This window comes from Cydia fagiglandana, chromosome 12, assembly GCF_963556715.1.
Source record: "Cydia fagiglandana chromosome 12, ilCydFagi1.1, whole genome shotgun sequence".
Classification (NCBI taxonomy): Eukaryota; Metazoa; Arthropoda; class Insecta; order Lepidoptera; family Tortricidae; genus Cydia; species Cydia fagiglandana.
Window position 1 is genome coordinate 4,773,875 of NC_085943.1, and position 27,122 is coordinate 4,800,996.

Here is a 27,122-nt window from a genome sequence, read left to right on the forward strand (position 1 = left end):
TTAATTTTCAAAATACTAATTTATACAATCGAATGTCACCTTTAGGCACATCACTGCCTACGTTGCGACAAGTTCCGTTGCGGTTGGAATGCTGTCAACATTTGACTTTACAACAATATGTTTGGAATATTCTAAATGTACTTTAAATCCTAAAGTTGCCACTAGAAAATATAACTTGTAAAAATGTTTTACAAAATCATAAATTGTTATTATTGTTAAAAAAAAAATGATATTTATGAATAAGCCCTCTAAGTAACAATATTAATGTACATCTTATTTAAAAAATGACTTCTTTCAGTGATCGACAGGCCATGCTTACATTACAAGTTTGACAGTTGATGAACTTGATGATGACAACCCTTTCAGCTTCAGCGGTCAGCGGTTACGGTTTTGTGATTGACATTTGTTGTGTAAAATAAATGTGAATTGGAAAATTGAAAATGTCGCTTCGAAAAGTACTTTTCTTAACAAAAGCGGTGTGCTGTAATACAGTGAAGCTACAAAAGACTAGTTTCCCTCGACATAATTTGTGTTTCGTTAGCGCTAACTCCCTCAGATTCTACGGCACCGAAAATATAGGTTAGATCGATTTTTAATATTTCACAATATATTCAGACAGTTATAAGTAATATATATAAAGTAATTCTAATGACTTTTATGAAATAACATTTAAATTTAAATGGATTAACATTATTTTCTCATTTATGCATTGCATTGAGTTCTATAAACCTATACTATTTGATCAAGAATTGTCAATACTGCCGGGCTAGCACATGATTGGCGCGACAGTATCTTGCCGCGAGATAGACTACCCATACCTCTTTGTTAGAAAAAGACGGGTAGTCTATATTGCGGCTAGATACTGTCACGCCAATCATGTGCTTGGCCTACTGAACTGCTAACAGTCTTTTTCCTCGCGTTATCCCGGCATTTTGCCACGGCTCATGGGAGCCTGGGGTCCGCTTGACAACTAATCCCATGATTTGACGTAGGCACTAGTTTTTACGAAAGCGACTGCCATCTGACCTTCCAACCCAGAGGGAAACTAGGCCTTATTGGGATTATTAGTTCGGTTTCCTCACGATGTTTTCCTTCACCGAAAAGCGACTGGCAAATATCAAATGATATTTTGTACATAGGTTCCGAAAAACTCATTGGTACGAGCCGGGGTTTGAACCCGCGACCTCCGGATTGAAAGTCGCACGCTCTTACCGCTAGGCCACCAGCACATCACTGAACTGCTAACAGTATTGAAAAAAAAGAATAATAAAGTAAATGTCAGATAAAAGAGTTAACAGTTTCCTCACTCAATACAAGCATTGTAATTCAGCAAAGATATGCTGCCAGCATCCTCAACATAATGCCACAGGGACTAGCTTTAGAAATATTTAACTTAGAATTAATGTGTTATTATGTAGTTTTAATTGAATATTAAATGTTATTAAAGAATAACTGTTCCAAATTTTAGGTATCTACGTCAAACGGTCTCTGAGAAAAACGCATTTAACTGATTTGCAAGACCGAAGTGATCCCATAAGTGTTCCGTGAACATAGTTTCGTACGGAACAATAAAAACCGGTCAAGTGCGAGTCGGACTCGCGTTCCAAGGGTTCCGTACATTACACAATTTTCAACAAAGTTTCTTTTTTGTAAAATGTGAGTGATATGTCTTTAAAAAATCTGTAGGGGTTGGATCATAAAACTATAGGAATATAGGAACTAAAAGTAATTAAGTCCGACTCACGCTTGACTGTACATTTCTAATAGGTTTTCCTGTCATCTATAGGTAAAGACCTATTTCAGAGATAAAGGGGGGGGGGATGGTCATTTTTGCCTATTTTCGTGAATTACTTCGAAAATGTTTATTTTAAAATTATCAAAAAAAAATATTTGAGATTCTCACAATGAGCTCTTTCATTTGATATGTAACACAATATAGTTTGAAAAACTTTATTTTTTCATTTTCTCATTTACCCCCCAAAAGTAGCCCCCATGTTTAAAATTCATTTGTTTACGTTACATGTCTTTGGGTCACAAACTTACATAATTATGTGTAACCCAAATTTCAACTTAATTAGTCCAGTAGTTTCAGAGAAAATAGGCTGTGACAGACGGACAGACAGACAGACGCACAAGTGATCCTATAAGGGTTCCGTTTTTTCCTTTTGTCAATTTACCATCCAGTGCTGGTTTCCATTCACTTGGCGTATTTGCTACAAAATTGCGTATAATTAATATATTAAAATTATATGCAATTATTTGTGGCAACTACGCCAAGTGGACGGAAACAGGAACGGCGTTGAACTGACGTTATGACACTAGTTTGTATCAAAATCTTATTCTTTTCTTTTTTAGGTGACAAAACCAAACAATCAACACCTGAGAAGGTAGATATTCTGGGACGGTTCTTCCCACAGACCCCAATAGATGAGGCAGAAAAAATTAAAAGTGAACAAGAAAAATTTGAGAAGGAAAACAAGGAGAAAACAGAAGAGAATGAGAAGAGCTGGCGCAGGATGAAAATTGGGTTTGTATAGGATTCATTTTGAAGTTTTATTTATTTAGACCATATTTATTTGATTAATTAATTGTAATAATTTGTATTTTTATGATTATCACAGCAATCTCACACCGACCTTAAGTGCCATAGACCCTACTGGCGCTTATGAGCAATTTCATTTTAACTTTTAGCGCGATTTAAGTCCTGTTTCAGTAACGTCTAACACATTCCTGACAAAATCTATGGGATTTGCCATTTACCGGCCATTAATGTTTACACACACACACAGGTGAAAATGCTCTTATGCCTATTTCCGCCATTATAGTTTTTTCCATAACAGGAATATTTTATCCTAGTACCAAACCTGATCACAAAATTTCAAGGCAATTGGTTGAGAAATGCCATCTGCCGAGGAAAACATCTATGCAACCATTTTTGTAGGGCAAACTGAGATCTTCGCCAACTTTATAAAAACCTTATAATAAGTCAGAAGCTTATGGATTACCTACTTTAAATTTTCAATTAAATTCAGATTTGCAGTATTCGGTGGCGCCCTAACAGTGATGGGCGGCTGCTTGGTGGTGGAGATGGGGGCGCCGCGGCGCGCTGAAGACGGCACGCTGCTCGAGGACGAGTTCTCGCACCTGCCGGTGCCGCTGCAGTACATGAAGAGGACGTGGAAGGAGCTCACGTTCTATGAGAAGGTGAGTTCACTCCCAGGTTCTGTTCTGACAGTGATGGCTGCTGGTGGTGGAGATGGGGGCGCCGCGGCGCGCTGAAGACGGCACGCTGCTCGAGGACGAGTTCTCGCACCTGCCGGTGCCGCTGCAGTACATGAAGAGGACGTGGAAGGAGCTCACGTTCTATGAGAAGGTGAGTTCACTCCCAGGTTCTGTTCTGACAGTGATGGCTGCTGGTGTTGGAGATGGGGGCGCCGCGTTAGAGAGTGGGTCTTCTGTACCTATTACTATTATTTATTCTGTGGTGATGTTATCAATGTCTCTATTTGCGTACGAATTAACATAACATGCTGTTTCAGATGATCAAAGAGCCGTCCCGAGAGAAACTGCTTCCGGATCCGTTGCCACCGCAGTACCAGCCCACATACACCCTCGTGCTGGAGTTCACAGACGTGCTGGTCCATCCTGATTGGTCCTACCAGACGGGCTGGAGGTATGCTGATGAAACTACCATCTCTAATGGAACTAGTCGAAAAAGTTTACATATGCCCCATTTTTTTTTATTGCACTTTCCTCAGTTCGCGCGAAGCCAAAAGTTGAGCTTTAACGCTTTTCCAGGCATAGTACGATTTATCGACCACATACGCGCCACTAGAATTCCAATTTTAGCATTCCGATTTAAGATTCAAATTAGATTGCACTTTCGGGAAATTTGACTTGTCTTCAAATGAATCATCAAAGCTGGATTTATCGGAATGTATTTGGATTTTTCGGGAAAACCTCGTAGATTGGTGCGGCCTGGAAAAGGGTTAATCGTTCAGGGAAAACGGATAACCGAAATATGTGAACGCCGTATAGGCTTGACAGCTGATCTATGCGTCGCAAGACTCGCAAGCACCTTTTTCAGTCCGTAAATTGTGGCTACAAAAAATAGGTAGTTAGGTCGACTCATAGACTAGGAATCCTTTAGACCGAGTTTAGAGCAATTATTTCATGCAACCGATGATGCCAAAAATGTGGGGGTTCGCGGGACGAGGTGAACGAATTCCCGTGCCGTGATTGGTCCGTTCAAAGACACGGACGTCACACAAAGACACTTTCGACTCGAATATTGAGTAAAATTACCGTATGCGTGGCAGAGGGGGTAGCGCGACTATGCTAAGTCTGGGGATGTTTTGTCTGTGGGTTGACTCGACTCCAGGCCATGAAATCGGCCCTTCGAGAAAGAGCCTATTTTTGCTTGGGGTGCTAACTGAAGAGTTGTGTCTTAGTTCTCAGCCATTTGTCTCACTTGAAACTGCTAGCAGGCAAGTTAGTATAGTTTAAAAGGATTAATAAGCCTTTTAATCCTCCGCTGATACTCGGTCTTGCGGATAAATAATTACTACTTACTTTCACGTCTTATATCGTACGTTTCAGGTTTAAAAAGCGACCAGGCGTAGACCAGTTTCTTCAAACCGTGGCATCATCTGACTTCGAAGTGATCATTTTCACATCGGAAAACGCGTTCATGATCTGGCCAGTGATCGATAAGCTAGACCCTGAGAATAAGATGATCGCGTATAGGTTGTTCAGAGATTCCACACACTTCATAGATGGCGTTCATGTTAAGAACCTGGATGGACTCAACCGGGATTTGTCAAAGGTTGGTTGACGATTTTCCCCTAAAAAACTGTAGATATTACACTAAAAAAGTTGTAGATTATCTCATTATATGATTGGCCCGGATCGTTAATATTATTTATCTTTCAGCTTGTATTTCAATGGACTTAGGTAAAGAAAAGTATATACCTATAGTCTGTCCGTATTTCTAAGATCAAGTACGCCATAGTACATGTATGGACGGACAGGCTGTATAGCTACTGTATAGGCTGCATAGCATACATGTATATGTATGTTCATAACTGAGTGGACTGGATAGTTATTGTATAATATTGGTGGGACTGGGAATTGAACCTAGGGCCTCTGTTTTGTCGGACCGGGGCCTGAATTAACAACTTGAAAGATGACATCTAAGCTTTTTTACGAAGCTTACTACTACAAGAGGACCTTGTTTTTACAATGTATCTATATGTGTGCAGGTGATCGTAATAGACTGGAACAAACAAGCGACCAAGTTCCACCCGGAGAACGCGCTCATCTTGCAAAAGTGGAAGGGCGCGGATGACGACACTGCCTTACTCGACCTGGCCAACCTGCTGCAGAGTAAGTAAATGCTACTGTGACTATTGTTCATCTAACATCTCAGAAGACGAGGTTCCTGTCAAAATTGTTTTGTCGCGTTAATGAAATACCTAAGTAGGTGCCAATGCAAGTGCCAATAAAATTCATGAATCATGTATGACTTCCAAAAATTAGGTAGGTATAAAAAAATAACAAGTTGGGTGAGGCTTTTCTTACTCGGGTCGGGGTAATGCAAAAATGCAATTAAAAATGAAAATTGAAGACCAGTTTTTGATAAGTTGCGTCATGTGAGAACTGACTTTTAAATATCTACCGTGTCTATGCTTAATAAGCGGGTCGCGTCGCAGTTGATAAGCGGCTTTTGCGGTATCCTGCAAACCGAATGCTCATGTGAATGTTACCACAGTAGCACGTACTACTAAACGTGATCCTGCAAAAAACCGAACCCAAACGCAAGAAACGGGACGTTCTGTGCTGTGGGAAAGAGCTCTTACATTTTTGTGAACATCTTTCGGTTGTTAACAATGTTAACTTGTTTGTTTAATTTTCCAGCCATAGCGATGTCATCAATATCGGACGTGCGCGACGTGCTCCGCTACTACAGCCAGTTCGACGACCCCATCGCCGCCTTCCGCGACAACCAGCGCAAGCTCATGGAGCAGATGGAGGAGCGGGACAAACAACCGCCAGAGCCCACGCTCACCAAGAACTGGCTGCGGTCGTTCACGCGCCGCTAACTACTAAGGTCATACCTTTTCTATACCACTACTCTGGACACGGTTCACTGATCTAAAGTGGACTTTATTGCAACGAGATAAGGTCTAACAACGGTCAGAAGCGTGTTCCACAAACAAGCCATTGGTTTAATTAAAAAACATTGTAAACAAGTAAGGTTCCGCTACGACCAGAGCAAGCTCAGGGAGCAGATGGAAGAGAGAAGAGATAACCCTTATACAGGCCGCACCAATCTTCAAGGTTTTCCCAAAAAACCCAAATATATCTCAATTAACCCGTCGACTGCCTTGTCCCGTATACGTCACAGACAATTTGAACTTTAATTTACAATTCCAAGGTTATTAATTCAATACCAAATTTTTGACACGGGCGTTCGAGGGGTTAATCCAGCTTTGATGATTCATTTGAAGTAAGATCACATTTCCCGAAAATGTAATCTAATTTGAACCTTAAGTCGGAATGCTAAAGTTGAAATTCCATTGGCGCATATTTGGTCGATAAATCGTACTATGCCTAGAAAATGGTTAAACAACCCAAAAACCAAATACTGGCTGCGATCGTTCGTCGTCGCTAATGTAAGGTAATGCATCCCTTATACTACAGTGTCGACATTGTTTACTGTAGGCCTTATTGCAACGCGATAGGGTCTACCAATGGTCAGAAGTCTATTCCACAAACAAGCCAATGGTTTTTTAGAAACACAATTATTGTCAACGAGTGAATAAGCGCTCCCTTGCTCAAATGTTTTTTTTAACACATTCATTAATCAAATTGACACGATAGTAGACCTCGTAAGTCGTAAGTTATAGAGTTGGAGAAACGGCCAACGGAACAGAGTTGATATTGATATTTATTGCAATCAAATTTTACAGCATTACAGCTAACACCAATGCATTGTAAAATTAAGTACCTAAATAAAGCGATTAATAAATAAGCTACCTATTACATGTTTGATTCGCAAAAACGTAAAAAATCTTTAAAAAGTTTATGATTCGTCGGCAAACAAGTCGGAGTTGAACGTTAGGCAGTTGTAGGGTTGGTAAAACGATACTATTTCATTTCATAACACGCTATTTCATTTCTTCGTTCAATTCTTGAGGGTTAAGCTATGAATGACTCAAACGGGATACGCGAGTGCGTGAGTGCGAAATCGGCTTGTCATGAAGTCTGTTTTACCCTTGTTTTACCGTAGCAAAGGAAACTCTGTCCATTTATTAACTCTGTGCCATGAACATTGTATTATAGCATTTATAATTCGCATTTTAGATTTTTCTTAAAACTTTTTTTAACTAAAACTGCTCGTTTTTGTGATTGTAGACCTGTAAAAAGCAATTTTTGTGATTGAAAATGTATTTTCATGAAGTAAATTACACAAGGACCTGACTGGAACCAAGTTAAAAGCTATATAATATACCTATTTCTTTGTTTTTTTTTTTGCTTAACTTAATTATATTTAACCCCTTATTTAATACATAAAAAATATTAAAATGTAAATTTTACGGAGTTTCAAAATCAAGAAAAAAATCTTAACTCGAGATGTTCTTTCGCTACTGAAGTATTTACAATGATGATGAAATATTCTATTTATTATTATTGTCCCTGTTGTATCTAATAAAAAAAAAGTATATTTGCTGCTTCTGAACTTACAATGGGACATGTTATATTATATGTAAATCCCCCATAATTATTAGCAGTTACTATTAGGCATTGTTGACTTGAATGTAAATTATACAGAGTGGCCCAAAAGACGGATTTAGCCTTTTTGGTTTTACTGCATCCTTTAAAAATACTGTGTTTTTTTTTATTAAGATTATGTTATTTTCATCAGCAATATCAGGAACCCTAATTGTTTGTCATCTTTTGTGCTAATCTGTATAATTACCTAAATTTATTTTAGTTTGCATATCGGGCGCCATTGTAAACTTTACTTCTTTGGCTACAAATTAAACTTAACTACTAAATAAGAATAAAGTTTACAATGACGTCTTATGAGCATTTGTTGTGTTAATTGTTATTTGTATGTATGTTTGTATGGGAACTGAAATGGATGAGCGCGTGTATGTAATACAAGTCATTTATTTAGATAGGAAATATAGTTGTTTATTAATAAACAGCGTTTGATTTCTACCCTTTTATTATGTTAAATTAAAAATCGTACATAAATCTTAAGACCCCGCCAAAGAAACGAAACATTTGCTAGTGAAATTTAAACCTATAAGCTTAAGAAATAGAGTTGATTTTGTTTTGTTTGAAAATTGTATTAATCAAAACAAATGAGACTTCGAACTACATAAGTGCTAGAGTTAGACCAAGATAAGTCTGAAACGATATTGATAGCACACGCAGTGCAAGTGTTATACGTCATAATTTAGAAGTTTGACGTTTAAAATAACACTTGCACTGAGTGTGCTATCAAAGCGCTGCAGACTTATCTTGGTCTAACTCTACCTATTTAGGCTCTGTCCAGCGGCGTAGCGTATGTGTTTGCCGCCCGGGGCCGATCAGAAATTTGCCGCCCCGTTTATGATCAACATTAGAGGTCAAACATGACAAAGTTCGGTAAAAAATTTAAGATATTTTTTCTTTTTTGGCTGGCTATCATTTATTGAGAACTGAGTGCAATTACTTGGATACTACAAAAAAAATACCTACTTAAAAACCAGAATCAGAATGCTTTATTTGTAAAACATAGGTACCTACACAATAGGTCTTAGGTAGTTAAGTATGTTATATACATTTGAACACTATGTTTTGCTAGTTGGCATACAAATGTCTAAGAGAACGACAATCTGATTCAATATTGCAAAATGTTATAACTTATAAAATAAATAAATTAAAATTAGTATTTAAAATTAAGATACAATTAAAATAGGTACAGTTCAAATACAATTATGTTTTATTGTATTGTATATGTAAAAAATTATGCAATCCTTGTAATCAAAGAGATGCCTGCTGTAGATTTTTTTTAATTCCCGCGTTTTTGCTTGTCCAACTTTCATTAGCCAAACTCTACTAATGCTAATTGGGGACACTATTTTCTGAAAACTCCTTACACCTTTCAACATAAGTTCATAGTGTTAATTGCTGCTCTGGCTTCTTTATTTGTTATCAAGCTAACAGTAAAATAAATACTGACCGATAGTGAATAAAAATAACGAACACAGCTGTGTTTATGTGTTACTTAGAAAGTTTAATAAATGCGTCCATTCCATGCACGTGTACAACTTGTGCAAGGCACAAACAATAGATAGAAGACCCAGACATTTCTTTTGGATTTTATTGCTATGAGTTCGGGAGATTCCAAGTAAGACGTCATTATAAATTTTGCTAATTACGATTTACGGAGTCTGCTCTTTGAAATTCGAGTATAAATAAGTAACTACTATCAATAGCTCACAGGGAATTAATATTTTGTTCGAGTTACGGAGTCGAAATAATTCTATATTCACCGCGTTTTTTCGATTTAAGTATTTTAGGTACTGAGAATTACGACTTAACGAGGTTCGGGTTATCGAGATTACAGTGTATTTCCAAAATAAAACAGGTTCATATTATGTAGGTACTTACCTATTACTAATTATTCGGTACCTAACTAAGGTAGAAATGTACCAAGTTTACGCACATACGCCTAAAACTTTCAAACTAGAAATATTTAATTACTCAACATTCAAATACAATAAAAATAATTAGGTAGTTACCTTTCGACAATAATTAAATAATAATTTGCAAATCGAATCTACATATTATTTTTTTCCGTAGGAGTTGCACTTAGCACTTGTTGCACCGTTCTCAAAATCGAAACAAATGACGAACTTCAAATTTGTTTGTTGTCATTACTGTCTCAGTAAACAGTTGACATAAGTTCGAGAAATAAAAAACCCACACATTCCAAAATAAGGTTTAAAGTTATAAAAATAAGGAGTAATATTATTGTACAGTAAAACAGACCCTTAAGCTCTTTCGTCCGTTCGTGTATAAGCTCGGCGGGCGCTCGGAACGCCGCGCCCCGGCCGGCAGCGATCTCGACATCCACACCGCCGCCGCGCGACGTTCGTGCTACCATCGCATCAGTACGATTTGAAAATCGTGATTTCTTAATTTTTTATTTTTTAAATTCCGTGTTTGCCGCCCCCGCTTATGTGCCGCCCGGGGCTATGGCCCCCCTAGCCCCCCCCACGCTACGCCTCTGGCTCTGTCTATCTATCTATATAAACTCAAAGGTGCGTCCACATCTAGCGATATGCCACGAATACGCTGTAGTTGTAAAGTTTGGCGCTTTATTCGCTTGTTCTGGTCTGGACGCACCATTCGTTACATACAAATTAAAGTAACCTCAGGTGAATGCATTAACCTTTCATATGTGGTAAAAACCATCGGTTCAGAATCGATTGGGCAGTATAGAGCAGAAAAAATTATCCGCATAAAAATACAAAAAGGTGACTAAAAATTCGGTCAGGATCCTTATCAATATCATTCATAGACAAGGGGTTAAACTTAACGTATATTAGGCGGAACAAAAACTGACAAACAAACATAATAACATTTACGGCCGGTTAGCAATCGCCATAAAACTGACGGTCAATGTCAAACCCCATACATTTTATACTACAAAGTATTTGAACAAATTAAATTATTTTCAGAATATATTTTAATTTGTTTTTTATCAAGTAGAGATGGCCAGGGGGCGCCAAAGGCCTTCAGTAAGAAGTGCATATACTTGGAAAAATTTGACTAATGCCGCTGTGGCCCGGTGGCCGAGTGGTTCAGGCACCTGCCGCGATAGCAGAGGACGCTGGTTCGATTCCAGCCTGGGGCACTGGAGGCCTTGGTCACTTTTTCTTAGTATATGACATTTATTTCAGCCTATACATTTTTTCAGAAATGTGACGGTTAGACGTTACCGAAACACGACTAAAGGCCCCAGTACACAATGGGCCATCGCCGGCCACTCTAAGGGACGCAGCCATGCGGTAGAATGAGATAGCAATTCCCTTGGACTGGCCGGCGATGGCCGATTGTGTACTGGGGCCTTAAAGTTAACCCTTTACCAGGCTAAGGGATATACATTTCCCACATACGCGATACGGCACATCAAACATGTGTTCTATTTTCGATCAGTAAGACTGACATTCGATTGTCATTTTTGAACTGTCAGCCTGGCAAAGGGTTAAAATGAAAATGCACTTATACAAGGTACTTGTGAACTGCGCGAATTATTCAATTTTCCAATGTCCCCAAGAATCTTGCAAATATCAATCATCATCTTTCATAATACCAAGTGACAAACTCGACTCAGATTTATCATCACCATCATTGATTCTAGTTTCGTCCTCCTCCTTGTTCACCCACACATCCAGCAGCGATTCTTCAATCTCCTGCTTTTCAAACGCGTCCAGCACCTCCTGCTCACTAAAATTCGTCTTCTCATGCTCATATTTCTTATTGAATTCATCTTCCGGAATCTCCTCTAGCAGCTTCCAAATTGGAGCGATGTTTCTGTAAAATGTTACCATAAAGTCTTTTTTCTCGTCTACGTAATATTGGCTCCACTCGTGCAGGGCTTTCGGCGCATCGTCCTCTGGAGCAGACATGTGGTCCGGGTACAGCACGTGTGACGTCACGTCGCCGAGACTATTCTGCGAGAGCACCACATACTTTTCCCCGTCTTCCAGCAAGAGGCTCCCAGACAACGCCGTCACCAATCTATTATCTACAGACTTATACAAATCTGTCAATAGCGATTGCTGTTTAGTCTCATTTAACGTCTCAATAATACTAGGCAGACGGTAAGGTATCGTCATGCCCTTAAATTCTGGATCGGTCCATTCTCTCTGCAAATAATTCGGCACGACACAAGTATCCTCGCACCACTGACTCGACAAGCAGATCAGTTCCTTATCACGTTCGAAATTGCATATTGATATGTAAGACGGGAATGATTGCATGCCGTGCGTCCACCTCTGTAGGGGCTTCAGAGCTAAATTCTTTTGATATCGCATGTCCATCAATAATAAGTTGTGGTTTGTGGCGACGTAAAGGTAAGGCCCGCTCAGGGAATATTTGGCGGCACTGATCAGAGCGCATATGGCATCATCTGCTACTCTATCCGGGTTGCTCCATCGACGTACAGAACCATTTGTTCGTTTGTCATACAATGTTATAGCTCGCGTAGACACGTGCGTGTAATATGCGCGCTCATTACTAATCACTGTGCTCCAATTATTTACTAAACTTTTAACAGAGTTTTTCAACTCAACAGTTCTTGCTTTTAGCCGGTCTAGATTGACTATTTTCAATGTGTTATTCAAGTCTGTCACATACAAAATATTCTTATGACACTCATCAAACGAAATACCAGTGTAAGCAGTTTTCGATTCAGATACTTTCAACAGCTCTATTTCTAACTCCTCATCTGTTGTGACGATCTTGAGTACAAATATTTTATACTTAGTCCTTAAAGCTATCATGTTTTGGGAGGAGCAAATGCTTTCACAGATATTGTTGCCTTCACCACAGTCAAACGCTGCCGCTGCGTCCCTGCTGAATGTCACTTTATCCCTATTGAATTCAAATAAATCTGAAATTGAAATAAACAATGAGTGTTAGGTTTGGGGCTAAGTATAATCCATACTTAATATTATAAATGCGAAGTGTGTCTGTCTGTCTTTTACCTCTCTGAACCAATTGCAGTTTTGAATTTAGAACCTTCTTGTATTTTATTTTATTATTATTTTGAGACTGGCCCAGGGAGCAAACGGCTAGTCTTTAGCCTAGAAATTATCAGACTATATTGCGCATATTGTGGTGGCATGCTCTCGTTTTGGAGTTTTTTTTTTATGCGCATATTGTAGCGACATCTCGCGTGCGAATCGCATCCAGTGATATAGAGTCTGTGCAGAAAGAGAAGAGTCGTAGAATGTATTGGATCCCATACATTTCACGACTTCTCTTTCCGCACAAACTCTAACAGCCTTAGAGGAACCCTGATGTCTCTGATACAATACTTACAACAGACGGTTATTTCACTGCACATCAAGTACTCCTTTCTATCAATGACCAAGAGCTGCATATTCCCATTCCCAGCATAGTACCAGTTATATGTACTGTTGAAGTAGGGGTCCGGGTCATTATCCCAATGTATCGCCATGTCCACCAGGTGCTTCGGACATGAGATAATGTCATCGCTGTGTTCTTTTAAATGAGCAACCAGTGGTATCTTATATAGACCTGGAATATTAAAAATTATAAACAAATTACAAAAAGGTAAGGTGCCGCACATGTGAAGAATAGTCTGTCTAAGGATGGTATTCCACCTGTCCAATTTCTTTGTCCAACATGCATTGTGTCTCACTTTTATTACTCTTATTAGGCAAAATTGGAGAAGTTGGTTGGTAAAGAAATAATAACAATTATTCAAATAATAATAACAAACACTTACAAGCCGATGTTTTCTGGCACACCAATGCATTATACCAATTTTGTTTCAATTTCAGAAATTCAGCTATAGGATCTTTGTCATTGTTATTGCCAATCGTCGCGATCATCTTTGGCCGCATACACTTGTATCGGAACGGTTGGTAGAAGTCGAGGGACAAGTCTCCGTCCCAGTCGTCCGGGAAGGCCGCGAGCAAGTGGCCGGGGTTCAGGAAGTGCTTGTGTGTTCTGTTATCATAATACCGAGGGAACCGACTCGAGTGGATAAACCCGAACGCTTGTTGGTTTATGTACACAATATCATCGACTATCTTTTTCACGGGCGCCGTATTGTCTAATTCTCCAGCGACAAGTCCATCACGCGGCTTCTACGGAATATAAAAAATATTTAAGTATGTATTACCCAAAAGCGAAGTTACGAGATGTTGAAAAATTCAACGATACATACCTTAAACTTGAGGAACCCTTTAAGATCTCTGCTATCCATGTTTAATTTTGTGAATTACGTGTTTTCAAGCATATTATGACTCTACTAAAAAATATATATTGTATTATTCGTCTCACTTTGCAGTGCAGAGCACTGAGCATATAATCACTACGTTTTAAGAGTCGGCACTTTCGAACAAGCCTTAAACCGAATTATGAACGTACATTGTGCCAACACACCAAATACATGTCAATATTGCCAACACAAAAAAAAACAACACTAGGGCTTGCCACTACTGGCGTACCTACTCTTTATCGATATCGATAAATGTGCGATACAGTCGCCATCAGATATATCGGAGCGGCCGAGGTGCTCAAAAATATCTGAACACGCACCTAGCGCCATGACAATAGAGGCGTGTTCAGATATTTGTGAGCACTTTGGCCGCTTCGATATATCTGATGGCGACTGTACATGCTGCTGTACTGTACTATAGTAACAGTAAATTTTGAGTATCACTAGGATTAATAAAATAAAAGCAAAATATAAAAATAATTTTATTTAACATATTAAAGATATGATACAGATAGTTTATTATTACAATACGCTTATGTTATGAACGTAAAGTTTGTATGGGGTTAAAGTTTTCTTTTGAGCTACGAATTTGAAACTTCGTTAAAAGATATATTATTTAAATACAAGAAAACTAATTTCAGCGTTTTTGAAAATTCAACCTCTTAAGTGATGAAAAAGGGGTTGAAAGTTTGTATGGATATCAAACATTTTTTCGAGTGTTGGACTTGAATCTTTGTATTTAGGGATATTATTAGAAGACAGGAAAAGTAATTTCAGCGTTTTGTAAAATTCATCCCCTAACAGGGTTAAAAAGGGGTTGAAAGTTTGAATCCATTACAAATGGTTTTGAAACTTCTTAGAAAGGCATAATAGCCGTATGCAAAAAAAAGTGATTGCAACGTTTTTGGAATTTCAACCCCTAAGGGGGTTAAAAAGGGGATGGAAGTTTGTCTGCGGGTGCAAATTTTATTTTAAGCAAGGAACTTGAAACTTTGTAAAAACGTTTTAAATTAAAATACAAGAAAACTCATTTCAGCATTTATGAAAATTCATCCCCTAAGGTGGTGAAAAAGGGGTTGAAAGTTTGTATGGAGATCAGATATTTTGTGAGTGCGGAATGCGGAACTTGAATCTTTGTATAAGGGCATAGGTACCTATTATGAGAATACAAGAAAAGTAATTTCAGCAACCAACATCAAAATCCACTTGACTTAAAACTTCATACAACTTGCTAAAAAATGTCAACATTGCTTGGATATGAAAATTATAGGTACTAAAGATGTAAAATGTTGAAGATAAGATTCCACGCGGACGAAGTCGCGGTGTTGCCCGCGACTTCGTCCGCGTGGAATTGATATTGCATACTCGTAATTACATATATTATTTTGCAGCGCTTCTTAGTTGAGCTATCTTTGCAGCGTTCGCAGAAATTTCTTCTGTTTTAATAATATCCGAATAAAGTGTGCTAAACATTTGCCCGACATTTTCTTCATATAATAAATGACTATTTTTTTCAAAATAGTTTTTCGCTTCCTCAATTGTACGACACAGCTGGATAGATGGGTACGTTAATGATTTCTTTTCTTGCCACCACTCCCGCAAGCTTATAAATGTATACATTGGGTGATCTGTAACATCTTCCAGTTTCAGCAAATTAGAACACATTTGACAGCCTACGTTCTTCAACAGTCTATAAGCTATGTAACCGCTTAAATATACAATAGGTTGATTTTCTATGTCTGTTAAATCTGTTTCAATTTGCTCCTCTAATTCATTTTCAGGTATCATTAAAACAGGATATTCTTCTTCTTCATTGGTAGTCATTGATGTGAGTTTCTCATCACCATCAACATCATGTTGGCATAATGGATTGACAAGCAATAACTTGTTCAAATCTTCTTCGCAATTAGATCCTCGGTTATGTGGTGCATTCATTCCAGAAATATGAATTGATTTCAATGCACTTACAAAATGTGTGCAGGTAGGATTTCGATTTGTAGGGCTATTCTGTCGTATAAGTCCGAATAGGTTTTCAAGAGCGTCTTGATTCAGTGAGCGTAAATTCAAATAGTTAAATCCTTGATTCTTACAATAACACCAGATATCTTTAAGCGAATTTATGGTTACAATATAACCTTCCACGCATCTGACTCTTTTTAATCTTAACCTGCTATCTGATTTCATGAACTCCATTGACTTCAGCTTTTTCAAAAAACTATTCCAGATTTCTATGTGATTGGTTTTACGAGACACATTTTGTATTAATACCAGGATTAATTTCTACAGCTTTAAGTAAGCGTTGAATTGTTCGAACACTGGGCAAAGGCATTATATGCTGCAGAAAACGGTATGTCTTGGGTGACCTCTTAAAAATTTGTAAAGCAGAAATTTTGTTAATTAAATTCCATCGCTTGCCTCTAGGTTTCCGGGCTTGATTTTTCAGAGAGTCTGATACAACATTTTTCAGAAAATCGGAATCTAATTTGTCCAAATCGACGGATGTTTTTGAGAGTGATGATAACAAACACTGTGTTCGCTGCAACTTTTTTACAAGTTTTTTTTTTCGTGGAGTCATTTCTATGTTGCTGTAGCCATATTTTGGCGGTGTTCCTCGTATACAATCTGTGGTTTTATTCGTTTTTACCCTTGAAGTCGAAGCATCATCTAAAACAAAATGATTTGTTAATAATAATTATGATTAGTAACAAATTGTTCATCACTACATAGTATAAAACAAAGTCGCTTCCCGCTGCCTGTCTGTATGTATGCTTAGATCTCTAAAATTACGTAAGCCCCCATTCGCACGGGAGCTTTTTCAACACGCGTTAAAAAGCGGCCAAGTGCGAGTCGGACTCACCCATGAAGGGTTCCGTAGCAGCAAGTAACATAATAAAATTGCGGTTTACGATTTATGACGTATTAAAAAAAAATACCAGACCTGTCTCTGCGTGCCTATTGGCGTGAACAGCCGCAGCAACCTCGCGTTAGTCGCACACGCGACGACGTCGCTGCCCGCCGTAACGCACAGGATCTCCTCGGTATCGGGCATGGAAACGCTCCACTCCTTGCTGCTGCCGACCAGCGATATGCATACTAGTTTGCTGTAAGATATAGATATTTTTTTAATAGATTAGCTATTGCGTAGTCTATCTATAATAATCACCATTAAAATCTTGTGCATGTCTTATTCAACATAGGAGTTGGCATTACACACAATTCCGATGTTCCGGAAAGGTCATACATAATAAAGGATTTGATTGTATAATCATCTTTTTGAAAGTTGCAAGCCTAACTCTGGTACCACCTTTTTTTTAATACCAGCACTTGTAGTCTGTATCTTTAGGTATTTAAATAAAAGTAAACAAACAATTTTTACATTTTCGGGTAGTTATAAGATTTATTGGTTAACCAACCAAATGCAAAACCGCCTAGATATGTCACCAAACGACCTGACTTTAACCTACGTTATTTGATCGTGTAATGTTTTCATCCAACCTCAACTGGCTTACTTAAGAAGCCATTTGAGGGTAGATTTTGTTTCATCATCATCATCATCATCATCTCAGCCATAAGACGTCCACTGCTGAACATAGGCCTCCCCCTTGGACCTCCATTCGTACCGGTTGGAAGCGACCCGCATCCAGCGTCTTTCGGCGGCCTCTTGATCGCGGCAAGCTGTGATTGGTCAGTTTCATTATAGTTGACTAAACAGAATCGATATGAATATTATAGTTGAGTTGGGAGCCCATACATTAAAAATACCCAATTGAAGTTTGGTATAAGAAATCTTAATTCAAGAATTATAGTCGACGAGTAGAAAAAAAAGTTTTTATTGCACCATTAAAACATTATTTGCATAAATCTGATTTGTCACAATTAGTTATAGAAATACCCATTTGCAAGGAAAATTCACCCTCATCTTCGCAAATCATTCATAATTATTAACCTTGAGATGAATGCATAGTGTTTCCCATTTTATGTATTCTTAAGGTGGTTCGCTTTTCATACAAAATTCAATCAAAGCTCATTAAGTAACTACACACTATTAGTACACAAATATTTCCGCATTTATCTTCTTTCGAATATTCGTTTGCGCGAAATTAACAGGAAAACAATGTTTCATACAGAAATCATGCAAAAATCATAGTTAACTTTTCATCAATTTTACGTATGTGTGTGTCACAAATGTCGTGTACAGATACATTTGCGACGTTGCCATACCATTTCCGACGTTGCCGGGTTGACCACGGCTCGAATTTGGAGTGCCGTCATGTTTAGTGCAATTTTGTTGACACTGATATTTGACAGGTAGTTAATTGACCTAAGCGAGAAGTTCGTCAGCTTAGCTAAGAACTATCATGGCGTGTTATGGAAACAGTCGCTTTTTTGCTTGCAAACGGAAGATTCCCGGTTCGATCCCCAGTCATTGTATGCTGGAACATAACTTTTTGTATTTTTGTTACACCTAAATTTCGTATTGTTTTTTATTTTTATTTAATTTTTCTTATTATCATAAATCGATTATTAAGTATGGGCTACACGTATTCTTTTATTTTTACAAAGATAATTAGAAATTATACTCTTCCTAATCTCTCTGATTTTTACTATCAGGACATCCTCACTGCAATAAAAACCGGGCAAGTGCGAGTCGGACTCGCGCACGAAAGGTTCCGTGCCATAATGCAAAAAAAAAAAAACAAAAAAAAGCAAAAAAGAAACGGTCATCCATCCAAGTACTGACCACTCCCGACGTTGCTTAACTTTGGTCAAAAATCACGTTTGTTGTATGGGAGCCCCATTCAAATCTTTATTTTATTCTGTTTTTAGTATTTGTTCTTATAGCGGCAACAGAAATACATCATCTGTGAAAATTTCAACTGTCTAGCTATTACGGTTCGTGAGATACAGCCTGGTGACAGACGGACGGACGGACGGACGGACGGACGGACGGACGGACAGCGAAGTCTTAGTAATAGGGTCCCGTTTTACCCTTTGGGTACGGAACCCTAAAAAGAAGTGTATAAAATTTCCTGTGGTTAAAAATAATGGATTTTGTCTATGAATGAAAAACACAATTATTACTATAGTTTATTTTTTTTAGCATTAGAAATAAGGTAAACAATCTTGACGTGTCTTTTAATTGAAAAACACATTTTAAAAATAAGTTACGGCAAATATGTAACAATTATAAATCTAATACGATCATTTATATTCTTCTGCTTTCATAAGTAATCGTTTTTGATTTTTTAAAAACCTGATAACACTGAGTATGTGGGGGAAGCGCTGCTGGCCTAGCGGAAAGCAATTCGGAGGTCGCGGGTTCTAACCCCGGCTCGTACCAATGATTTTTCGAACTTTTGTACGAAATAGCATTTGATACCTACCTATTTATACACCGATACCTATTTTTCGGTGAAAGAAAACAATGTGCGGAAACCGGACTAATCCAAATAAGTTTACTCTCTGGGTTGGAAGGTCAGGGCAGTCGCTTTCGTAAAAACTAGTGCGCATGCCAATTCTGGGATTAGTTGCCAAGCGGAGACCGACCAAAGCTTACAAAACATAAAAACTCAAAAATGCGCGTTTTCTCATAGACCTAGCTAAGAGATCAAACCCCTTATAGCAAATTTCATCGAAATCGTTAGAGCCGTTTCTGATACCATCCAAATATATAAATAAATAATTATATATCTAATAATTGCTCGTTTAAAGGTAAGATAACACAAAGGAGAAACAAAAAGAAATTACCTACTCGCACCAGTCTTGAACCCCCATCCTCTTGCACGTATTTCCACGAACATACCGTTACGCTATTGCAACATACTTACGTTGTGTGAAATTGTCTACTACAAGGATCACGGAAACACTGTTTGCATGTGTGAGTAATAGTAGGAAAAAGCGTGACAGCAACACTCCGTCGAATTAAAAAGGTGGTTTTTGCACAATGAAGTATTCAATGTTTATTTTAATAGTTCAATATTTACTTAAAGAGTGCGCGAAACATACTTTTAAGTATACAAATACCAAGACCATTTCACAAAAAAATAAAATCTGAAATTTTGCAAAAGTGGTGCCATCTAGCGAGAGTTAAGTTTTGAGTAACCTAGGCGAACCACCTTAAGGAAAATAACAACTAATTCAACTTAGGTATGCATTATATAATTTTTATAGACGTTTTTTTAACGTTATTAAAATGATATACATGGTGGCTAAAATATAACTGCATTCCCGTTGCCAGGGAGGTTTGGTATTATACTGAACAACTTTTACTATGGGGACAACACCGAAATGGCGAAAAAGAAAAGGGTGTTTCATACATTTTGGCTGGTCCATTTTCTATGGAAGGATAAGTAATTTTTTCACCATTAACCTAGTGTCAAATTGTACTGGTAAATAACCATGGTAACTCCAGGTTTAACCGGTTAACCCCGGGTTGGCGGAATGATACAAATGGGCCTAACTAACCTAGACGTTTCACAGGCCAACACCAGCACGCTCGCAGACAGGCTGGCCATGGTGTGATTCAGGTAGTTGTTGAGATTGATCCCGTGGTGGAGGTTGGTGTCGTGGAACTCTACGTCGATGGTCGACTCGCCGTTCTCCTGCGTGTGGCATCGGACTATGCCGATGTCGTTCCAGCACATGTATCTGGAATGGTAAAAACCATATGCAGTTAACAACATAATTTTAAGCTTTATAATAAATTAAAGGTTTTTTGAAGTACAATGAGCTGCGAATTTGCGTGGAGAAATTATGAATGAATTCATTCATAGTCGCCATGCACTTTTGCGGCTGATGGTACAAGGTGGTGAGTAACTTTGTGAACGCGAATCTAATTTGTATGTGCCGTGCCGCGACACGGGTCTTGACTCGTCTTCCTCTCTCACTGTCCCCAACCCTAGCGTTTCATTCTTGAGCTTCTCTAGTGATATAGCGTTGTCATCATCACCATTGTAGTATCTTAGATATATATTAACAGTTCTCGTACTTATGTTCAAGGTGTCCCGGGGTCGCAGAAAGCTGGAACGGCGCCTGCGGCGGCACCGTGGTCGCCGCCGGCTCGTGCCGCGACACGGGTCTTGACTCGTCTTCGTCTCTCACTGTCCCCAACCCTAGCGTTTCATTCTTGAGCTTCTCTAGCGATATCGCGTTGTCATCGTCGTCACTGTTATAGTTTTCGATCAAATTGTCCAAGTCATTACCTGAAATAAGAAATCATTAGTATTAAATGCCTAGTTCTAATCTAATCATTAGTATTAAACCTGCGATATGCTGATGACACAACGCTCTTGGCTTCCGATGAGGAGGAGATGAGTCGATTGTTCAAACGAATAGAAGCCGAAAGCATCAAATTAGGACTTCACGTCAACCATGCAAAGACCAAGCTGATGTTTGTGTATCGGAAAAACGCTCCTCCACGAAGCTTACAACTAAAAGATCTCGATTGTGTCAGTGCCTTCAGCTACCTCGGCTCACTTATATCTAGCGATGGTAGCTGTGACGGGGAAATTATTCGGAGGATTCAAATATCGAAGGGAGCTATGGCTCGGCTAGATAAGATTTGGAGGGATCGTAGTATATTAAGACAGACAAAGGTTAGACTTGTACGCTCTCTGGTTTTCCCAATCTTTCTGTATGGTTCGGAGACATGGACCATACGAGCCAATATGATAAAGCGTATAAACGCGTTTGAGATGTGGTGTTGGCGCCGACTTTTACGAATTCCGTGGACGGCAATGCGTACCAATCAGTCCATAATGGAGGAGCTACGCATAAAACGCAGGTTGTCAACGATATGCCAGGACCAAATGCTTTCATACTTCGGACACCTCTCACGTCGCTCTCCGGATAGCCTGGAAAGAGTAATAATGACGGGCAAAGTTGAAGGCACGAGACCTCAGGGCCCTCCTCCTGCTAGATGGTGTGCTCAAATTACGGCACCTATGCAATTAAAACTGCACGAGGCCATGCGCATGGCGGGGAATAGAACCCTATGGAGGAACCTGGTCTTCAACAGAAGGATATGATGTCACGATCCTCAGTATTGAGGGACCGACTGAAGAAGTATTAAATAAAACGTGAAGCCATCAGGTTGGCTGTTAATAAGGACAATTTTGTAACTGGGTCCACTTCTTTATTCCCTGATAGTTTTGCTCAATTTGGTGATTTATAATTATATACATTCGGCGACAGACAGAAAGAGATGGCGGCAAATTGTCAAAGGGAAGCTGTTCCCTAGAAGTGGCCACGACCCTCGGTGATGAGGAAACCGATGCAAGGAGGCGGAAGGAGGAGTTTATAATTATAAACCTACCATCATCAGCTCTCTCCACCATTTCAACATCGTCAGGCGCATCAGCATCAGCCTTGCTGTCCTTGCCATAGCAATTCATCAGTGCACCCAGCTGCCCGGACACATCGCAATACGCCAACACACCATTTCCTGAAAGATAAATAGTTTAGATACATACCAGTGGCGGCGCGTCCATAAAAGCCGATTCCCATCGGCTTGCCTGTTTTTGGACGTTTGAGCAGAGTTGTAAAGGAATATGTAAGCCAAATTAGCCCCGGCTTGCCTATGAATATGTTTGACGCGCCGCCACTGATACATACAATACAGGATACACAGAGACTTATTGGTCTAAGAAAAAAAACGGACCTACTTCAAATTCGACTGCTGAGTTAGATGGCGCTCCGGCTCAATACATTATGGGGTACAATAAAACAGATGATGATGATGATGATGATGATGAACGTACTAATTGTACGCATTAACCCCCTTATCCATAAACGCTTACTAAAGTTGACAAGCTGATAATAGTTTGTCCCTTTCCATCATACTCATATACGTCAGAAAGGGACAAACGATTATTATCGGCTTGTGAACTTTAGTAAACGTTTATGAATAAGGGGGTAAGTCGTGGACAGACGCAAATGTATATGCAGCATAACTGTTAATTAGCTCACCACCCTTACAAATATGTATGGAATGTATGTCTACTAAAAGCATAGTAAATATAAGTTTTATATACCTTTAGTAGTAGTAGTAGTAAAACACTTTATTGTACAAAAAACAAAACAAAACAGGAAAAATAACATTCGTCATTAGTACAAAGGCGAACTTATCCCTTTAAGGGATCTCTTCCAGTAAACCTTTGAGCAATTGAGGGAGAATTGGAGACGGTAGACATCCGTACTGTACCAACAGCGTAAATAAAAGAACAAGAAAAGAAAATTATAATGATAATAAAAACGAAAAGTTTCTTAGTTAATTATAATATTACCTTTAGGGTTCCATGCTATCGCTGTAACATTATGTGATGTGGGATGCTCGATGATGCCCGTGCAAGTACCGGACTGTACTTCCCACACCGCTATCTGCCCGGCTATGGTGCTTGCCGCCAAATATTGACCACATGGTGAAAAGCGACATTGGGATATTGCACATTTTATCTGAAATATACAATTGCAATACTAACTAACAAATCTAACAATCGCAACTTCAAATCGTAGAAAAAATCTGGCTTAAGTAGCAGGGGCGGCGCGTGAAACATATCCGTAGGCAAGCCGGGGCTAATAAAATTTGGCTTACATATTTCTTTTACAGCTCGAACGTCCAAAAACAGGCAAGCCGGTGGGAATCGGCTTTAATGGACGCGCCGCCACTGTTAAGTAGGCTCCTTTATAATCCAATATATTATTGGAAAGAGTGAACAATTATGTATTCCAGTATAATTTGTGCACAAAGTCCATTGAATTGTATGGAGGTCCCACCTGGCCCTATGCCTCTTCCTCAGGTAGAAAACCATCAGACTTTGTTCAATATTTACCAATTACAATAACAATTTATTGCAAAATGAAAGACTGCATTAACCTCTAAGATCCACCATATAAAGTTTTCAATTATTTAATTTGAACCTTATTTGATAAGTAAATTAGAACGAATTTCGTTTGTCTTAAAAAACAATGAAACAAAAGAAATGCTACTTTATTTGGTTCATGGAAGGTTCAAATTAGGTTGCACGAATATGTGCATTGTAAATACAGAACTGACACAAAATAATATAATTGGTAAGAGTATGACGAGTAAAGTGGAGTAAAGCTTGACATAATGTACAGTACAGGCTTCTAATATCTGTCTGATTTTATTTACTGAATTAGATGCATAAAAATGAGAAGCAGAAGTAAAATACAACTACTTACAAATACTTACATACAACTTTAGCAGAATAAAATGTATTAATTTTAGGAACACAAGCTATTTCTTTGACCATTTTCTGTGTGTCAATGTCCCATATCCTCAACATGCCGTCCCCACAAGATGTGGCCGAATATTTCATTTGTGGACACAGTGCTATACTGAGGACTGGGCCTTTGTGTTCAGACATCATAAATAAAGGAGCACCTCCTTCTGGACTACATATTTTTGCTTCCATGTTTTCTGATGTACAGCCCAAAGCCTAAAAAAAGCAAAATATAGAATCAGCAGTTCCATAGACTTAAATGCTTGGTAAATAATCACAGGAAATTTGTAGTGCAACTCACCTCAATTTTAGTGCTTGTCATAATTTGTGTTACCGATGCAGTAAATCTAGTGACAATACCGTCTTTGTCGAAAGCCGGGAATGTGTAAGCTTGTACAGCATGATTATCAGTAGCCACATACAGCCTCTTGTCTTTAAAACACACCGCTGTCGCGCTCTCTCCAACGCAATGGGAGTTACGATCGTCGTCTTTTATGTCAACCCATATTCGAACATCTCCGTCATTGCCGCAAGTAATTATATGCCTGAAGAGTAAATATATTTGTTTATAATCCAAATACTTATAGTATTAAAACATAAGCAATAGAAATAAAAACTCACTGTCCGTCTTCAGTGTAGCAAACATCCGTATAACCCTCTGCATGAGCATATCTTAGGGGTCTACTATCTATTTTCATTTTTATCTAAATTAATCGCATGTGATTTAATCCGTAATTATTAAACTATTTTAACTTGCACAAAATACATGAACAACCTCAAAACAAATCGACTTAATTTGACTTTGACGCTTCATTTGGCGGGAACAAACTTCCATCATTTCAATCTGTTCGAGTAACTGATAAAATCGTTACAATCATTTCGAAGTTCGCAAATTGCGATATTGTCGACAATCCCTTTATTTCAGATGTCGATTATGGGTAAAGTTGACCGGCAACGAAGATTTGGTATATTTACCCATACAAAGATTAAACGAAAATAAATTTATTTGTGGAGATGGAAACAGGCTAAAAAGGAATGCGGTACCAAGCCTAAATCTCAAGGCGCCCCTCTCGGACGAAATTCTATCGTCATTCCCTATTGTTCCAGAGTTTGAAAAACCGGGCAAGTGCGAGTCGGACTCACGCACGAAGGGTTCCGTACCATAAAGCAAAAAAAAAAAACGGAAAAATTTCAAACTGATTGCTTATAAGTAAAGTATGTCTGTTGAAGTGACCCAGTAGATCATTTAACATTAACTTTTCAAAAACTTTACTTAGTACAGGAAGTATTGATATTGTATACTCGTAATTACATATATTATTTTGCAGCGCTTCTCAGTTGAGCTATCTTTGCAGCGTTCGCAGAAATTTCTTCTGTTTTAATAATATCCGAATTTAATATTTGGCACTGTCTTCTAATTAAGATTTTGGTCACAAGCCAAAATAATTGTTTTTTCATGAAATCCTCATGTTCCTTACATGTCCACCAGGTTATGTTAATGTTTGCCGCAAAAAGTGTGCAAAACATTTGCCCGACATTTTCTTCATATAATAAATGACTATTTTTTTCAAAATAGTTTTTCGCTTCCTCAATTGTACGACACAGCTGGATAGATGGGTACGTTAATGATTTCTTTTCTTGCCACCACTCCCGCAAGCTTATAAATTTATACATTGGGTGATCTGTAACATCTTCCAGTTTCAGCAAATTAGAACACATTTGACAGCTTACGTTCTTCAACAGTCTATAAGCTATGTAACCGCTTAAATATACAATAGGTTGATTTTCTATGTCTGTTAAATCTGTTTCAATTTGCTCCTCCAATTCATTTTCAGGTATCATTAAAACAGGATATTCTTCTTCTTCATTGGTAGTCATTGATGTGAGTTTCTCATCACCATCAACATCATGTTGGCATAATGGATTGACAAGCAATAACTTGTTCAAATCTTCTTCGCAATTAGATCCGCGGTTATGTGGTGCATTCATTCCAGAAATGTGAATTGATTTCAATGCACTTACAAAATGTGTGCAGGTAGGATTTCGATTTGTAGGGCTATTCTGTCGTATAAGTCCGAATAGGTTTTCAAGAGCGTCTTGATTCAGTGAGCGTAAATTCAAATAGTTAAATCCTTGATCCTTACAATAACACCAGATATCTTTAAGCGAATTTATGGTTACAATGTAACCTTCCACGCATCTGACTCTTTTTAATCTTAACCTGCTATCTGATTTCATGAACTCCATTGACTTCAGCTTTTTCAAAAAACTATTCCAGATTTCTATGTGATTGGTTTTACGAGACACATTTTGTCTTCGTCCCTTTATTACATCTTTTGGGTTTGATGGGCCATTAGTAGAATCAAATAAATTATTAAGGTCCCGTACTACCTCGGATGTTTGTGCCACTTCTTTTCCGTACTCTGTGTCTTCATATTTTTCTGCAATCATCTTTAGAATAGCTGCGAAAGTATTACTTAGAGTTTGAGCGGCATATTTCACTTTCATTTTATGTTTTTGTTTTGGATCTAGCATTACAGAAGATATTTTATGAAAGTACAACATTCCAGTATTTATGGCTTCTGCGTCACGTAAGTGTTGCCACTTAGCCACTTTACCGTCAAATTTCATAGACCCGGCTTCATAAAAGTTATTTCGAATTGACTTGAATAAGTGGGGAACGTCAAAAACTGTATATATTTTTCTCTGATTCACTAGAAAATAGTTAGCAGTAGACGGTAAATGTGATAACTTTTTGAGCAATGTTAATGCTCCGCAGTTTGTCGGTCCTTGATCACAAACCGTACTGATGACTGTGAAACCAATATCTTCAACAGTGGCAA

The 27,122-nt window shown here is 38.4% G+C and overlaps 3 protein-coding genes across 4 annotated transcripts; 1 reads left to right on the forward strand and 2 right to left on the reverse strand.

The window, feature by feature from the left end:
- The first annotated feature begins 345 nt into the window (after positions 1-345).
- On the forward strand, positions 346-8,210 carry LOC134669462 (mitochondrial import inner membrane translocase subunit TIM50-C-like). Of its 2 annotated transcripts, XM_063527043.1 has the most exons (7): positions 346-579; positions 2,356-2,527; positions 3,033-3,204; positions 3,540-3,673; positions 4,600-4,825; positions 5,262-5,385; positions 5,917-8,210. In XM_063527043.1, exons 1-7 carry the CDS (start codon positions 441-443, stop codon positions 6,099-6,101), a joined length of 1,152 nt encoding a protein of 383 aa, XP_063383113.1. In that variant the 5' UTR covers positions 346-440; the 3' UTR covers positions 6,102-8,210. The 2 variants fall into 2 exon arrangements, with proteins under 2 accessions (XP_063383113.1, XP_063383112.1); XM_063527042.1 differs by lacking the exons at positions 346-579; positions 2,356-2,527; positions 3,033-3,204 and adding an exon at positions 3,250-3,373.
- A 2,913-nt stretch (positions 8,211-11,123) lies between these two features.
- On the reverse strand, positions 11,124-14,105 carry LOC134669475 (uncharacterized). Its single transcript, XM_063527059.1, has 4 exons — positions 13,982-14,105; positions 13,538-13,901; positions 13,108-13,326; positions 11,124-12,676 (listed from the first exon to the last, which is right to left on the reverse strand). Exons 1-4 carry the CDS (start codon positions 14,018-14,020, stop codon positions 11,352-11,354), a joined length of 1,947 nt encoding a protein of 648 aa, XP_063383129.1. The 5' UTR covers positions 14,021-14,105; the 3' UTR covers positions 11,124-11,351.
- A 2,204-nt stretch (positions 14,106-16,309) lies between these two features.
- Positions 16,310-25,647, reverse strand: LOC134669328 (WD repeat and HMG-box DNA-binding protein 1-like). Its single transcript, XM_063526839.1, has 10 exons — positions 25,592-25,647; positions 24,901-25,361; positions 24,581-24,824; positions 24,253-24,495; positions 23,320-23,488; positions 22,350-22,478; positions 21,024-21,237; positions 20,501-20,683; positions 16,969-17,136; positions 16,310-16,699 (listed from the first exon to the last, which is right to left on the reverse strand). Coding segments are annotated over exons 2-10 (1,428 nt in total). The 5' UTR covers positions 24,978-25,361; positions 25,592-25,647; the 3' UTR covers positions 16,310-16,698.
- Positions 25,648-27,122: the final 1,475 nt, after the last annotated feature.